Source organism: Callospermophilus lateralis, chromosome 1, assembly GCF_048772815.1.
Source record: "Callospermophilus lateralis isolate mCalLat2 chromosome 1, mCalLat2.hap1, whole genome shotgun sequence".
In the NCBI taxonomy this organism is placed as follows: Eukaryota; Metazoa; Chordata; class Mammalia; order Rodentia; family Sciuridae; genus Callospermophilus; species Callospermophilus lateralis.
This window is the reverse complement of record NC_135305.1, coordinates 224673533-224690177: the sequence shown is the minus strand read 5'-3', so window position 1 is coordinate 224690177 and position 16645 is coordinate 224673533. Positions and strand designations below refer to the sequence as shown.

Sequence of the window (16645 nt, the reverse complement as noted above, 5' to 3'; positions counted from 1 at the left end):
GGGTCATTTCACACCAGCACACATTAATCGGAAGTTTTTGAGGCCCTGCCCATGTGGCACCCTATAGTGGTGAGCCCTTCAGGCTGTGGGTCCCAATTCAGCTTCCACCAACCATCCACTGGCTGCAATTGAGCAAGTGGCTTGAGGTCCCTGAGCAGATGGCAGAGCCTGCCTGGAAGGGTACATGGACACCTTCGTCCTCCTTGGTCCTCAGGGGCCCTGTTGGGTGGTCAGAACGGGCCTTGGTGCAGCCCGCCCTCCCCAGGTCCCTTCCCTTTCCTAGCTTCTCAGGGCTCCCCGGGGGCTCCACCACATGGCAACTGCAGCGCAGAGCCCTCTTCCTTCCTGGGAAGGAAGGACGTCTCCCAACATTTAGGGCCCATCCCATCACACAGGAGGGGCCCCACAGATTCTGAAATGAATTACTGAGAGCCTCCCACGCGGGGCCCAGGCGGCTTCCTGGGGCCTCCATGGGAACACAAGTGCTGTGAACCTGAGGGTGCATCGTGCGTCCTGCCTGGCATCGAATCCTCTCCAAGGCCCCAACATGTGGAGACCTAAGGTCCCGCTGCACAAATGAGGGGGTAGCACTAGCTCAGGTCACCAGATGTATGGAACTGCCCCCGCCCCCAATTCCTGGCAAGTCAACCCTGCCCTGCCGCCTGGGACCCAGAAGTGGCAGGTGCCCTCTGGTAACCAGCCAGCCTCCTAGTTAGGCCTCCTAGCTGCAGATGAGACAGGCTCGGAGGGAGCGCGGGGGATTCCCAGGGCTCTGTTGAGAGGCCGAGACGCAGAGGTCTCCTATCCTTTTGCAGCGTCCCTGTCCCCGCAGGGCTGCGGAACACCCGACCGTAGTTGAGAGTTTGTGTTGTGACCTTTAATTACACAAGTTGAATGAAGTCTCTGTTTCCATTTTCACTTGTATTTGTAGCACTTATTGGCAAGTTTTTGAGTTCTCATTTCATTCGTCTTTTTGTTTTTTACTTTGTTGAGACTTCGGTTTTGTGGTTTTTGCTTATTTTTAACTTGTTCAAGTGCTTTTTTGGCTTGTGGTTTCGGTCTGTGACTGTGGGTGCGTCTTCCCTGGGTGGGGTTTTGGTGGTGGTTCGGCAGGGTTTCTGTTTGCTTTGTTTTCCTTGCATTGAGATAAGCACACCCAGCAAGGGGCTTCAGACTTTGAGCTCAGCTCAGGGGGACCCTTAAGCCACCTGTACCCAGACCCAGGCTGGGAGCTGAAGCCTGCACATCCCCACCCCAGAGGTGGTCTGAGATCCCGGCTGCGCGGTCGACCGCCTGTCCTCCTGCTTGCTGAAGCACAGGGAGTAAGATGTCAGGGGGGGCTGGGAGGCCGCTGGGGTCGGGGGCACCTGGAGTCTCTCAGCTCCATGACACTAGAGCGTTGCTGACTTTATTGAAATAATTTCCAACTTGCAGAAAAGTTGCAAGAAAGTACAAAGGGCCCACGCCCGGTGCCTGTGGCCAGCTGCCCACCATCTGCGATGTTGCTCTGGGACTGAGTCTGAGTGGAAGCACTTGGGACGGCTGCTCCTCATCTCCAATGCATGGGTGTGCCTCGGGGACCCGGGAACCCTTGGCTGAATTTGCTCCTACTGTATGGGCGCACACCCACCTCAGAACACCCCTCATCTGTGTCTGCAGACTGGGCACAGCCTCTCCTGGGCCATGAACTGCAGGGCTGGGGCTGAGGACAGGACATGAACTCCTAGTGAGTTACCTTCGAGTCCCGTCCCACAAACACTCAAGACCCAAAGATGAGAGAAGGAAGCTTCAAAACAGGCCCAGGAACGGGGAGAAGCCCGGCAGCCTGGAGGGGCTCACAGTGGGGCCTCACTGCGTCCACCACTGCATCCACCCCAGTAGCCCCACTGCATCCACCCCAGTAGCCCCACTGCATCCACCCCAGTAGCCCCACTGCATCCACCCCAGTAGGCCCCACTTCATCCCCACAGTAGGCCTCACTGCATCCCCACAGTAGGTCTCACTGCATCCCCACAGTAGGTCTCACTGCATCCACCCCAGTAGGTCTCACTGCATCCCCCCCAGTAGCCCCACTGCATCCACCCCAGTAGGCCCCACTGCATCCCCACAGTAGGCCTCACTGCATCCCCCCAGTAGGTCTCACTGCATCCCCACAGTAGGTCTCACTGCATCCACCCCAGTAGGTCTCACTGCATCCCCCCAGTAGGTCCCACTGCATCCACCCCAGTAGGTCTCACTGCATCCCCACAGTAGGTCTCACTGCATCCACCCCAGTAGGCCCCACTGCATCCCCACAGTAGGTCCCACTGCATCCCCACAGTAGGTCTCACTGCATCCCCACAGTAGGTCTCACTGCATCCCCACAGTAGGTCCCACTGCATCCACCCCAGTAGGTCTCACTGCATCCCCACAGTAGGTCTCACTGCATCCACCCCAGTAGGTCTCACTGAATCCCCCCCAGTAGGTCTCACTGCATCCACCCCAGTAGGCCCCACTGCATCCCCCCAGTAGGCCACACTGCATCCCCACAGTAGGTCTCACTGCATCCCCACAGTAGGTCTCACAGCATCCCCCCAGTAGGCCACACTGCATCCACCCCAGTAGGTCCCACTGCATCCACCCCAGTAGGTCTCACTGCATCCCCCCAGTAGGCCCCACTGCATCCACCCCAGTAGGCCCCACTGCATCCCCACAGTAGGCCACACTGCATCCCCACAGTAGGCCACACTGCATCCCCACAGTAGGTCTCACTGCATCCCCACAGTAGGTCTCACAGCATCCACCCCAGTAGGCCACACTGCATCCACCCCAGTAGGTCCCACAGCATCCACCCCAGTAGGTCTCACTGCATCCCCCCAGTAGGTCCCACTGCATCCACCCCAGTAGGTCTCACTGCATCCCCCCAGTAGGTCTCACTGCATCCCCCCAGTAGGTCCCACAGCATCCACCCCAGTAGGTCTCACTGCATCCCCCCAGTAGGTCCCACTGCATCCACCCCAGTAGGTCTCACTGCATCCCCACAGTAGGTCTCACAGCATCCCCCCAGTAGGTCTCACTGCATCCACCCCAGTAGGTCTCACTGCATCCCCCCAGTAGGTCCCACTGCATCCCCACAGTAGGTCTCACTGCATCCACCCCGGTAGGTCTCACTGCATCCCCACAGTAGGCCCCACTGCATCCACCCCAGTAGGTCTCACTGCATCCCCCCAGTAGGTCCCACTGCATCCCCACAGTAGGTCTCACTGCATCAACCCCGGTAGGTCTCACTGCATCCACCCCGGTAGGTCTCACTGCATCCCCCCCGGTAGGTCCCACTGCATCCACCCCAGTAGGTCTCACTGCATCCCCCCAGTAGGTCCCACTGCATCCCCACAGTAGGTCTCACTGCATCCACCCCGGTAGGTCTCACTGCATCCCCACAGTAGGCCCCACTGCATCCACCCCAGTAGGTCTCACTGCATCCCCACAGTAGGTCTCACTGCATCCACCCCAGTAGGTCTCACTGCATCCACCCCAGTAGGCCTCACTGCATCCCCACAGTAGGTCTCACAGCATCCCCCCAGTAGGTCTCACTGCATCCCCACAGTAGGTCTCACAGCATCCCCCCAGTAGGTCTCACTGCATCCCCCCAGTAGGTCTCACAGCATCCCCCCAGTAGGTCTCACTGCATCCACCCCAGTAGGTCTCACTGCATCCCCACAGTAGGCCCCACTGCATCCACCCCAGTAGGTCTCACTGCATCCCCACAGTAGGTCTCACTGCATCCACCCCAGTAGGTCTCACTGCATCCACCCCAGTAGGCCTCACTGCATCCCCACAGTAGGTCTCACAGCATCCCCCCAGTAGGTCTCACTGCATCCCCCAGTAGGTCTCACTGCATCCCCCCAGTAGGTCTCACTGCATCCACCCCGGTAGGTCCACTGCATCCCCTCCGGTAGGTCTCACTGCATCCCCCAGTAGGCCCCACTGCATCCCCACAGTAGGTCTCACTGCATCCCCACAGTAGGCCACACTGCATCCCCACAGTAGGTCTCACTGCATCCCCACAGTAGGTCTCACTGCATCCCCACAGTAGGTCTCACTGCATCCCCCCAGTAGGTCTCACTGCATCCACCCCGGTAGGTCCACTGCATCCCCTCTGGTAGGTCTCACTGCATCCCCCCAGTAGGCCCCACTGCATCCCCACAGTAGGTCTCACTGCATCCCCACAGTAGGCCTCACTGCATCCCCACAGTAGGTCTCACTGCATCCCCACAGTAGGTCTCACTGCATCCCCACAATAGGTCTCACAGCATCCCCCCAGTAGGTCTCACTGCATCCACCCCAGTAGGTCTCACTGCATCCCCCCAGTAGGTCTCACTGCATCCACCCCAGTAGGCCCCACTGCATCCACCCCAGTAGGTCTCACTGCATCCCCACAGTAGGCCTCACAGCATCCCCCCAGTAGGTCTCACTGCATCCCCACAGTAGGTCTCACTGCATCCCCACAGTAGGTCTCACTGCATCCACCCCAGTAGGTCTCACTGCATCCCCCCAGTAGGTCTCACTGCATCCCCCCAGTAGGTCTCACTGCATCCACCCCAGTAGGTCTCACTGCATCCACCCCAGTTGGCCCCACTGCATACACCCCAGTAAGCCCCACTGCATCCCCTCCGGTAGGTCTCACTGCATCCACCCCAGTAGGCCCCACTGCATCCATCCCAGTAGGCCCCACTGCATCCACCACAGTAGGCCCCACTGCATCCCCCCCAGTAGGTCTCACTGCATCCCCCAGTAGGTCCCACTGCATCCCCCCCAGTAGGTCTCACTGCATCCCCCAGTAGGCCCCACTGCATCCACCACAGTAGGTCTCACTGCATCCACCCCATTAGGCCCCACTGCTTCCACCACAGTAGGCCCAACTGCATCCACCCCAGTAGACCCCACTGCATCCACCCCAGTAAGCTCCACTGCATCCCCTCCGGTAGGTCTCACTGCATCCACCCCGGTAGGCCCCACTGCATCCACCCCAGTTGGCCCCACTGCATACACCCCAGTAAGCCCCACTGCATCCCCTCCGGTAGGCCCCACTGCATCCCCTCCGGTTGGTCTCACTGCATCCCCCAGTAGGCCCCACTGCATCCCCTCCGGTAGGTCTCACTGCATCCACCCCAGTAGGCCCCACTGCATCCACCCCAGTAGGCCCCACTGCATCCCCCCAGTAGGTCTCACTGCATCCTCCCCAGTAGGCCCCACTGCATCCCCTCCGGTAGGTCTCACTGCATCCACCCCAGTAGGTCTCACTGCATCCCCCAGCAGGCCCCACTGCATCCCCTCCGGTAGGTCTCACTGCATCCCCACAGTAGGTCTCACTGCATCCACTCCAGTAGCCCCACTGCATCCCCCCAGTAGGCCCCACTGCATCCCCTCCGGTAGGTCTCACTGCATCCCCCATTAGGCCCCACTGCATCCCCTCCGGTAGGTCTCACTGCATCCACCCCAGTAGGCCCCACTGCATCCCCCCAGTAGGCCCCACTGCATCCCCTCCGGTAGGTCTCACTGCATCCCCCATTAGGCCCCACTGCATCCCCTCCGGTAGGTCTCACTGCATCCACCCCAGTAGGCCCCACTGCATCCCCCCCAGTAGCCCCACTGCATCCCCCCGTAGGCCCCACTGCATCCCCCCAGTAGGTCTCACTGCATCCCCCCAGTAGGCCCCATTGCATCCCCCCAGTAGGCCCCACTGCATCCCCCAGTAGGTCTCACTGCATCCCCCCAGTAGGTCTCACTGCACCCCCCAGTAGGTCTCACTGCATCCCCCCAGTAGGCCCCATTGCATCCCCTCCGGTAGGTCTCACTGTATCCACCCCAGTAGGTCTCACTGCATCCATTCCAGTAGGCCTCATTGCATCCACTCCAGTAGCCCCACTGCATCCACTCCAGTAGCCCCACTGCATCCACCACAGTAGGCCCCACTGCATACACCCCAGTATGCCCCACTGCTACACCCCAGTAGGCCCCACTGCTACACCACAGTAGGCCCCACTGCATACACCACAGTAGGCCCCACTGCATACACCCCAGTATGCCCCACTGCTACACCACAGTAGGCCCCACTGCATACACCCCAGTAGGCCCCACTGCATACACCCCAGTAGGCCTCACTGCATCCACCACTGCATCCACCCCAGTAGGCCTCACTGCACACACCACTGCATACACCACGTGCCACCTGCACCTTCTCTGTTCCTGGTTGTCCTGGGCTGAAAGAAAACTGTTTCCCATTTCTTGGGAAACTAAGGCCCACCCAAGAAGGCAGCTTATGGGCCTGACTTCAGCTGCCTCCTGGGATAGAAGGTGGGGGCTCTGCACCCCTTGTCCTGGCAGGGACACCCCACACCGTACTCTACTGGGCACTGATGGAGTAAAGAAGGTCCCCAATGCACTTAATTTTAGCCCAGTGAGACCTGGTTGGAATTCTGAGTTCCTAAACTGGAGGCCAGTGGATCTGTGCTGTTTTCAGTTGCTGGGCTTGCAGCATGTTACAGCAGCAAACAGCAAACTGATACTGGCCACCTAAGGGTCACAGAAGACATGGTCTGAACACTGCCACCAGCCACAGCTGGGTCATATGGCCTCCACAGGAATGACTGATGGCACTGTGGCCTGCTATGGACATCAGCACTAAGGGTGGGCCCTGTCCTCTGGGACCAGCAGGATTACCTGATTCTTGTTCACACTGGGTCCTTCATCACAGAGAGGAAGCAACAGGGGTGTGGTGAGGACAGCTGGGGCTGGGTGGAAGAGTTACCGTGGAAAGGGCCAGACCTGCAGGCCCAGCAGCCGACTCCACCTTGTGGCCCTGGGAGCCACAGGTACTGTTACAGCTTGGGACATCTGTGACAAGACAGGCCTGGCCCCCCCAGGATGTCCCTGCACTGCCCCCATGGCCATCGGCATCATGGCCCCATCACCAGCAAAGCTCCCATTTAGGGGCTGCTGATCTGAACTCCTGTGGAGTCCACCACAAGTGTCCTCTGGCTTGAGGAACGTGGTACCATGAGTTTTCTGTACCAAGCCAGGACCCACACCCTGGAGGCAGCGGTGGGGACGTCAGAGTGTGGCTCCTACAACCCCTGCTGCTCCGGGTCCTATGAGTTCTGCTTGAATAAAATGTAAGTTGATGTATTCGAAAGGTGGTTTTCTCAGCTGCTAGTGACCAAAACTCAGTTTAAAGTGGTTTCATATTATTGTGGAGGAGTTTAGGCATAGCTGGATCCAGGTCCTCGAATATCACAGGGAATTGCTGGGACTCCTAGAAGCTCTGAGTCTTGCTGGGCTGCCCTCTTCCTCACCACTGGCAGGAGTCAGCTGCAACCCAGCAGGAAGTGGATATCCCTTTCCCAGCAAAAGTTCTAGGGGGCTCCTCACTAATTGGTGGAGCCTGAGTGGATGCTGACTCTTGGAGCACTTGGCTGGACTGCAGGAGGTGATGCTCCAAAGGAAAAATGTGGTCTGGGAACAAGAGGGCTGGACATCACCATCCAGTCTAGAGCAGGGAAGGCCTGTCCCCAGTTCAGCACACAGGTCCTAGGACCTCACTTACCTAGAACTGACACCAGTCCCAGCTCCGTGGGGCTGGGAGACTCCAGGAAAGAGACTCCCTCCCAGTGTTGCAGTGGACAGGAGCCTGGGTTCAGGCCATGCCCCCTGTGTACCAGCCACTGCCTGTGTCTGGCAGAAACCTCTGGTCCTGGGGTCTGTGCCCACTTTGCAGATGGTTCCTGCAGCCAGAGGCCCAGAGCCTCCTGCTGTCCCCAAGCAGCCACGGGTGGGCTGCTCACAGCTGTGGAGGGCAGAAGTCCCACAGTGGTCAGGCTGGCTGAGAACCAGGTATTGGCAGAGCCGTGTCCCTTCAGGAGCTCCACGGGGGCTGCTCCACAGCTCTTCCAGTCTCAGAGGCCACCCACACTCTGGTCTGAGGTCCCTTCTTCCACTATCCCTTCCAGCAATGGCTGCCAAGACCCCCTCTGCCCCACGTCTCTAACCACAGCAGAAAGGATGTCTACTTTGAGGACCCTCAGCGGCATGAGGCCCACCTGGGCAATCTGGGAAACCCTCTTCTCCTGAAGGTCCTGAACCGAATTCCAGCAGAGCGCCTCAGGGCCTCGGGGTCAGGGCCTGGCCTGATGTCCGTGTGCAGCTGTGCTGCCCACTGCCCTCGGGTGGACCTTCTCTGAGTTGCAGCGTGCTCCTCCAGCCGCAGCCCAGGTTTCAATGTCCCTGCTGATCTCCCTCAGCAGTCGGGGCACCTCCCAGCATCTGCCCGGCCCTGTACTGTCCAGTTGCTGGTCAGGCCCGGGGGAGAGAAGCCTGTTAGGTGCGCGGAGGCACAGGGAGTCGTGCCTGGCGTCTGAGCCCAGGAGGGTCTACAGAGTAGGGTAGGAAGTGGGAGGCAGGGGAGGCTGGGCGAGGACGCGGAGGCTTAAAGAGAAGGGCAGGACGGGGAGGGCAAAGGTGTCTGGCACTGGGGTCTCAGGAGGAGGGCCCCCACTTGCTCCAGGTCCCCGTACACCAGGCCAGAGAGCAGGCTGGAGGGGCCCTGAACCCACGCCAACCAGACAATGACCCTTTGATTTGCCCAGCCCAGATGGCAGAGCCCTAGCAGGGTCAGGTCTCGGCCATGGTCACACTGTCCAGCCCCCACACACCCTCAGTGAGAACACAGGGTCCCATCCCTGCCCACTCCCCAACCTCAGAGAATCTCTGGGGGACTGCCAGAGGCCAAGGCCAGGTCAGAACAGGAGGGTATTTCTGCACTAGGGCAGAAACTTGGCCCTGGGGACACTGGCTAGGGGACAGCAATCAGGATGGGCAGCTAAGGCCTGCGCCAGGGTCTGGGTGTGGCTCCTGGTGGTGGCAGGGCTCTTAATGCAGGACAGACTAGTCCTATGGCTCCAGGGACCCGCAGTGTCCCCATTGGAGGCCCAGGGTGGGGTGCCCAGGAGATTCCACACTCTCCCAGCCACAGGTCAGGCCGCTTGTCTGTGTAATATGGAGGGACCACATCCCTCCCAACATGAGCTCGGTGAAGCCAGGCCTGGGTCAGCCTTGGAGGGACTCCAGCACCCTGCAGGGTCTCTCCTGCTGCCACTAATTATCTCAGAAGCACAGGGGACTCCACAGAACTCACACACACTTGAGGGGTGTCCTGTCCATTCTGGAATGCCCCCACACTAGATGGAATCAGCTCCAAAAAGAGTGGTCAGGAACACCTCTGCTCAGGCCACCTGGGAGAGCGAGAAGACCCTCTAAAACCTACCAATGTGACTATGTGGCCAGCGCTGCTACTGGCCCTGGGTTGGCACCCGCTGTGGACCCTGGTGAGAAGGCCACTGCTGTCCTCTTGTTCTGGGAGCAACTGTCTGGGGATCTCGCCTGCTGACCCCTCCACCTGTCCTTCCCCTAATGACTTGCTGGTGTGTCTACTGGTCAGTGGCCAGGTGGTGGGTAGATTGCAGGAGTGAACAGAGCAGAAATTGTCCAAGCCATGCTTAGGCTATGAAGGCACCCTCTTGCCAATCCCAAGGTGGTGTCCAGCTCCCCAGACCTGAACCTGTCGTTCAAAGCCATAGCCATGCCACCAAAGCCTCCCCAGCCTGACCAGACACCTGGAGGCTGCCACCGGTTACCACCTCCAATTCACATCATAGGAAATCTGTCCCCTGACCCCGCTACACCCGGTGTCTTCCCAGACCAACTCTCTGGCTCCGGGATGGGACCGGGGCCCTCCCCCAGTTGCCACCCCAGGCAGGCCCGGCCCTGCACCGCGCGGGACACGTCCGGTCCCCGCCACCCGCGCCGCGCCCCGCCCCACCGCCGGCCCCGCCTGCGGGCCGCGGGACCTTTATAACAAGCGCCCGCCCCGCGCTGCAAGTCGGCGCCTAGCTCTCTGTTCGCCATGCGTCCCGGGGCGCAGGGGCCGCTGTGGCCACTGCCCTGGGGGGCCCTGGCCTGGGCCGTGGGCTTCGTGGGCTACGTGGGCTCGGGGGACCCCGCGCCCGGTGAGTGGGGCGGCCGGAAGGGGCGGGCGGGGCGGCCACCCACGTGGGCCTGCGGAATGCGGCTGCGATGCTGGGGCGCGGCAGCTGGGCCAGGGGTGTCCAACAGCAGGCTGGCGCCGGGTTCCCCAGGCCAAAGGTCTGAAGAGGGCAATCCCAGGGCCAGCAGAGCTGAGGTTGGCCAGCACACCCACTGCCATTTATTGAGCACTCAGTGTCTGCCTCTGTATCCCCAAATCCTCAGAACAGCCAGTGTGTGGGTGCTCTTGCCACCCCTGTTTTCCAGATGGGGAAACTGAGGCTCAGGGTCACACAGCCTTAAGTGGCCAAGCCAGGATGGGAAGTGAATCATCAGGGTGGGTCCAGATGCCGGAGAGAGGCAACTGGGTGGCCTGGCCACCGTACCCAGAACTCCAGCTGGGTTGCAGAGCTTCCCCAGATGGGGTGGGTCTTTGGACCCTCATACCTGCACCTGGCTGGGAGGGCTGGGCCCCGGACACCCTCCCTCCTGGACTCTGTTTCCCCTTTTGTAAGACGGGTGTTGAGGTGCTGGGCTCTGGGAGCCCGTCCCTGGGAGGCATTCGGTGTGTCTGGAAGCCAGACAGTTCTGGGATGGGGGCTGCAGCCTCTGGAGCCCCTGTTTCAGGCGGGGAAGCAGTGGCCTTCTGCCTCCCACCCTCCCACCCCACCCGCAGCCGCAGCCTCACCCCAGCCTGGTGGAGGGGAGAGCAAGCCCCCTCCCCGAAGGCCTTGTCCCCTGGGGAGCCGGTGAGCTCATGCCGGGAGAATGTTCCTAAGTTGGAGTGAGTAAGAGGCGGGCCAGGCGAGGGGGGGCTGCCAAGCCAGGGGCTCTGTGCCCTCGGGCGCTGTCTAGACAGAGGGCAGAGGCGGGAGAAGGGCTGCAGGCCCACTCACCCTGACTTGTCCAGTGCCTGGCATTTGACTGGTTGGGCGGGAGGCCAGTTCCCAGGCCTTCGGGAGGAGAGTCAGGGCTGGTGGTACAGAAGTGGGGGTGGGGCTCGGAAAGGAGGGACCCCCAAAGGGGCCAAGCCTGGGTGTGCATCCACGTGCTCTCTGCACTCCGGAGCCGTGGAGCATGGCAGTATGTGTCCCAGTGGTGGGGCCGAGGCTGGCTGTCAGGAGTGCCTGCAGGCAGTGTCCCCTCTCCCACAGGGGGTGTCTGCTGGCTCCAGCAGGGCCAGGAGGCCACCTGCAGCCTGGTGCTGAGGACTGACGTGAGCCAGGCCGAGTGCTGCGCTTCTGGCAGCATCGACACTGCTTGGTCCAACTTCACCCACCCAGGGAACAAGATCAGCCTCCTGGGATTCCTAGGCCTCGTCCACTGTCTGCCCTGCAGAGGTGAGCCCCCAGCAATGCTAGGGCCAGGGGCAGGGCACTGCGGCTCAGCCCAGAAGCAGCAAGAAGAGCCACCAGGGTTGACAGGGGGATGTCAGGGGCAAGCTTCCGGTCACTGGAGTATGCAGGCCTGAGGGGTGGGGTGCGCCCAGGAGATTCCCAGCTTCATCCCAGGGCCTTCAGTTTGAATGGCTCTGCCACCCACCCCCCAAAGGGCAGAGGCCACTTGGCTCACACCTAGCTCCTGGAAAGCAGGTTCCCAGAGCCCACACAGGGCCCTTAATGCCACCGATTATGCATGTTCAATAGGCTTGTACCTCTGCTCTAAGAAATCTTGCCCCCCACATCACATCATGAGCAGAATGAAAGAGTCCAGAGTCCTCTGCCTTGGAGGATGGGCTGGTGGAGGACCTTCCTGGTCCCCAGTGGTCAGGCTGAAGTTGCAGGAGCCCAGAGAGGGTGCCAGGGCAGGATGTGAAGAAGTGTGCGTCAGAGCTGGGTTCTGCTGCCTGAGGAGTCCGCTGGGCAGAGCCACGTGGGGTAGTGCAACCACAGAGCCCAAGGTCCAGAGTCAGCCAGGGAGCTGCAGACCTGGAGGCCAAGCCGGGGAGCTCAGACTGGGGGTCTCAGAAGTGACCGATCCCAGATCAGCCTGGCTGGGTGGTCCTGAACTCATTGCCACACTCAGCTCTCCAGACTCCCCGCCTCTGGCTTCTGGAGAACAGACTTCAGAAAGTGCCTGACCTGGGCACGAAATGGCCCAGAACTCTGTCCCACAACCCCATCTGGCCCTGGGATGGGAACCTGGCCCCTTTCCCTTTCCCTTCTGAAGCCACCCGAGTGCTTCCAGATGTGCATGTGGGCGGGGTGGGAGGTGCCCGGGTGCAGCCTATATGATGATGCCCAGAGGGGACTCTGACCATTGTCCTGGGCGAGATGGCTCACCCTGTAAGGTGGGATCCCCATCCCCTTTATGCATAGGGAAACTGAGGCCAGAATCTTCAGAGTCCAGGATCCAGACACCCAAGCAACTGAAAGGGGCAGGGAGGTGTGCATTACAGGTCTGGGCTCCTGTGTGCCCACCCACCACAGCCTGACCAGGCCTCAGGGAGGATGCTACACATCAAAAGGGGGGCGGTGGGGGCCCCAGCAAGAGGTTTACCCTAGCCAGACCTGAGAAATGGGGCTGCAGGAGTGAGCCTCAGTTTCAGGAGGCTGTGAGGCCCCTTCCACACGAAATGCTCTTTGGGCTCAGGCGGGATCACACCTGCCCTCACTGACACCTCCTGGAGAGGTCCTGGCCACAGAAGGAACAAACCTGCGAGTGCCCTCCGATCCGAGCCAGGCCCCGGGTGGAGGCCCTCCCAGGGCTGATGCAGCTGCCCCGCAGGCCTTCCCCGAAACGCGCGGAAAGCGGGGAACAGACGTCGGCCTCGCTGCGGAGGGAAGTGGAGCTCGGCCACTGGACCCCAGATTCTTGGCAGAGACCCCCGCCCGCCCACGTGGAGCCAAGCTCCTCACCAAGTCTCCGCCCAGGCGCACAACAAACCCTGTCCCCCAGTAGGTCCACGCGCAGACTCCACGCCGGGCGGGTGCGTCCCGGTGCCCCCGACCAGGATCGGGACACGCCGCGGCCCTAGGCCCTGCCGCTATCCTTCAGCAGCGTGGATGAGGGACCTGAGGACCCTTCCGGGCGGCGCCCAGACCCAAGGGCTCGTGTCCTTTCCCGCAGATTCGTGCGACGGCGTGGAGTGTGGCCCCGGCAAGGCGTGCCGCATGCTGGGGGGCCGCCCGCGCTGCGAGTGCGCACCAGACTGCGCTGGTCTCCCGGCGCGCCTGCAAGTTTGCGGCTCGGACGGCGCCACCTACCGCGACGAGTGCGAGCTGCGCGCCGCGCGCTGCCGAGGCCACCCGGACCTGCGCGTCATGTATCCCGGCCGCTGCCAAAGTATGTGGGGCGGGGCCTGGGGAGGGCGGGGCCTGGGGAGGGGAGGGCGGGGCCTCGCGGACCTGCGGTGGAGTACTGGGGCGCTGCCGCCCAACACCGGGATGGGGCAGGGTATCCGCTAGCGCGGATCCCGGGAATTGAATCCAGAAGCAGTGCGGCTCCCGCGCGCTGCCAGAGGGGGCGGGGTTGAAGACGGAACCAGAAACTGGGACCTGCGGGCGGAGCCAGAACTTGGTGGCTGAGGGGGCGAGGTTCGGGAAGAGCGGCGGCTCCGGTTACCGCCAGAGGGCGGAGCTTATGGGAGTGGGGCGAGAGGGGGCGGAACCCGATGTTGGTACCAGGAGAGCGGGGCTTGCGGGTAGAGACGGGTGGAGCTTGATGCTGGTACAGCCGGGGCGGCCGGTGGGTGAGGCGAGAGGGGCAGAGCTTGGTCCTGGATGCAGTCTCACAGGTTTCGTGGGGGTAGCCCCCCGGTATAGTCCCAAGGCACACTCGCGTGGAGAGCCGTGCGCCCTCAGGGGCCAGGCCGGGCGTCCCGGGAGGTCCAGGCTGTGGGCCCCTCCGGCGATTCTCGGAGCTGTGACGCCCCTGACCCTCCCTCGCGTCCGGCCTGCAGAGTCCTGCGTGCACGTGGTGTGCCCACGGCCCCAGTCGTGCGTGGTAGACCAGACCGGCAGTGCGCACTGCGTGACGTGTCGATCCGCGCCCTGCCCGGCGCCTACCATTCCGGGCCAAGAGCTTTGCGGCAACAACAACGTCACCTACATCTCCTCGTGCCACCTGCGCCAGGCCACGTGTTTCCTGGGTCGCTCCATCGGCGTTCGCCACCCTGGAAGCTGCGCAGGTGAGGCGGGGCCAGTTGGGAAGGCAAACCTCCGCGCCTGCGTCGCTCAAGCTCTGCCCCTCCCCGCCCTGCAGGCGCTCGCGAGGAGCCGTCGGAGGCGGAGTCGGAGGAGGAGAACTTCGTGTGAGCTGCAGCAGCACCGCCTGGCGTTCGAGGCCGTCCCTCTTATTTATTGTCACAGCAGCAGAATCTAATTTATGTCCCGTGGACTACTGAAGCTGAGTGGGGATTTCTTGGGGATCCCAGAGCGCGCTGAAGATGTCTTGGAAGGGCGGAGGGAAGGAGACCTCCCAAAGGGCCAGTGGATGTGGCTGCCCTGGAGACGCAGCATCAGGTTAGGGCACCTCCTGGGGAAGCCCAGCCCCTATCCTAGGTACCCGCCCAGAGGATCCCGTTTCTGCTTCTTTGGAGATGCCTGTCGGTTGCACTGCCAGCACGCTGGTGGCCCCTGCTAATGGCCCTCCCCTCCCCAGGAGAGAGATGAGGAGGCTGGCCTCAAAGCTCCGCACTGGGGCCCAGGGCAGGTGCCCATAGCAGATAAGCAAAAGGCCAAGGAAGTGGCATGGTGGCCTCCCAGCCCAAGAACTACAGGTTCCTGCCTCCCCACTACCTCTGCCTCCCAGTACTTCCCGTGAGGCCCCTAAGAAATGCCCCGCATGTTGCCTGAGCAGGGTCCCGTCCATGCCTCCTGTCTCGGGCACATCTGCCCAGCACCTCCCAGAGGTTCAACTGGTGAGATTCCATGGCCTCAGATGTGGGGCAGCCAGCATTCACCCAGAACTGTGTCCTGTGTCCTGCAATGTGCTGTCCACTTAGGGATGACCAGATGGGGACCACGAGCCCCAGCTTACCCAAAGAGTGGGGACCAAGACTGACCTGGGCAGCGCTGGGTTCCTGCTGCCCAGTGGCAGGCCTTGGCCAGGGCTTTAGACCCAGGTCCCAGCTAGCCTCTAGCCACCTGTCAGCTGGGCTGGGGGTGGCCACACCAGCCAGTTCTGGAGCCAGTCCCTGAGGCTACTACCCTCCACTCAGACTGTGTTGGAGACCAGAGGCAAACCAGTGGGCAGAGAGCCCAGCTCCCTGGTCCAGGGCAAGGTGGATAGTGAGGCCCTGCCCATCTTTCTCCAGCCCAGAGAGCTGTGCTGCAAATTCCAGTGAGCATCCTGAGCCAGGGGTCCACTGAGCCCACAGGGCAGCCTTCCCCACCCTGGGTTCTGCCTCACCAAAGAAATAAAGACTGAAAAGGCTACTGGGGGTGTCCAGGCCTGCCTTTGCCTCCTCTCTCTGGGTCTTGTGCTGCCCCGCAGCTAGGGGGTGACTAGTGCAGTCCTGGGAGCATCCAGAGCAGCCTGGGCTTGTGTTCCTGGGCTCAGCTCCACCTCCAAGCAATGGAGGGCAGCAGGAGGGACTGAGGAGGAGAGGGAAGGAGAGAAAAGGGCCTTGGTGGGTGGGGAAGGCAGGGGTGTGAGACAGCTCAGGACAACCCCAAGAAGCCAGCTGGCTGGGGGTTCAAAAACAAATCCCGGCCTCAGAGTTGGGGTGCAACAGTAGTAGCCATGTGACTGTACAGCCTGGGCAATCTCCTTCTGTGACTGGCCGCCTGCTGTGGTCATTAGAGGATGCGGGCAAGGCTTGGGAGGCCAGGCCCACCTGAGATAGGGAGACCCCTGTCCAGCCTCCCTGCAGCCCCCCCCCTCAGAACACCCAGGTTTCCCAGGCTCAGTTTCCCCACCTAGACACTGGGGGGCTCTCGGCCTTCTCGGCAGGGGTGCTGGGGTCCAGGGTGGGAGGGCTGGATACCTCCCCAGAGGTCCGTGGGGGGCATGGAAGGATGGAAAGGACTGCAGGCAGGACAGACACTGGCTGGTTCGGGCCCGGAACTGTCCGTGGCAGAGGCTGGTGCCCATGTGTCTAGTCATCAACTGGGTTCGATTCTGCTCTCTTCATTTGCAGCAGAGATCCCCCACAACCAGTGCCTGGGCTTCAGGGGCCAGCCATGGGGTGCTGCAGTCCAAGCGGCAGGTCATCAGCAGGGCTGTGGCTCAGGCAGCGCCCAGGCGGTTCTCTGCAATCCTAGGTGGGGGGCGGCCTCCCCGAACCACACCCCAGATCCAGGCCACGAAGGCAGAAACCTGTGTGTACACATCGGGGGTCTTGGGGTCACCGCACCAGAGGCCTGAGAAGGAGATGAGGCCATGGGCCCGGCCCATGCACACCAGAGGCCCTCCGGAGTCCCCCTAGGGTGAAGGAGAAGGGAGGTAAGGGGCCGTGGATCTCGGTTCCCTAAAGGAAACACCCCACACCCTAGTGCTCTCCTCTGCCTTCCAGGCCGCGAGGACCCAACCTTGCCCTCCCTCTGCCCTTCTTGCCCCTGACTCTGGGCTGCAACCACACCAGCCTCAGGCTCTTCCCACATTTGCTGGTCCTAGAGACCTGTTTGTCCGGTGGAGTCTGTGA

General features: G+C 61.7%; 2 protein-coding genes across 3 annotated transcripts in view; one reads left to right on the top strand and one right to left on the bottom strand.

The window, feature by feature from the left end:
- The first annotated feature begins 9933 nt into the window (after positions 1 to 9933).
- Positions 9934 to 15437, top strand: Fstl3 (follistatin like 3). Its single transcript, XM_076852710.2, has 5 exons — positions 9934 to 10043; positions 11214 to 11399; positions 13129 to 13344; positions 13961 to 14188; positions 14263 to 15437. Exons 1-5 carry the CDS (start codon positions 9941 to 9943, stop codon positions 14313 to 14315), a joined length of 786 nt encoding a protein of 261 aa, XP_076708825.1. The 5' UTR covers positions 9934 to 9940; the 3' UTR covers positions 14316 to 15437.
- Positions 14338 to 16645, bottom strand: part of Prss57 (serine protease 57) — a 10005-nt gene continuing 7697 nt past the window's right edge. For both annotated transcript variants that reach the window (XM_077109906.1, XM_077109904.1), the window contains exon 6: positions 14338 to 16425. In XM_077109906.1, coding sequence (XP_076966021.1) covers positions 16231 to 16425 — 195 coding nt within the window. In that variant the 3' untranslated portion in view covers positions 14338 to 16230. The remainder of the gene's footprint in view (positions 16426 to 16645) is intronic.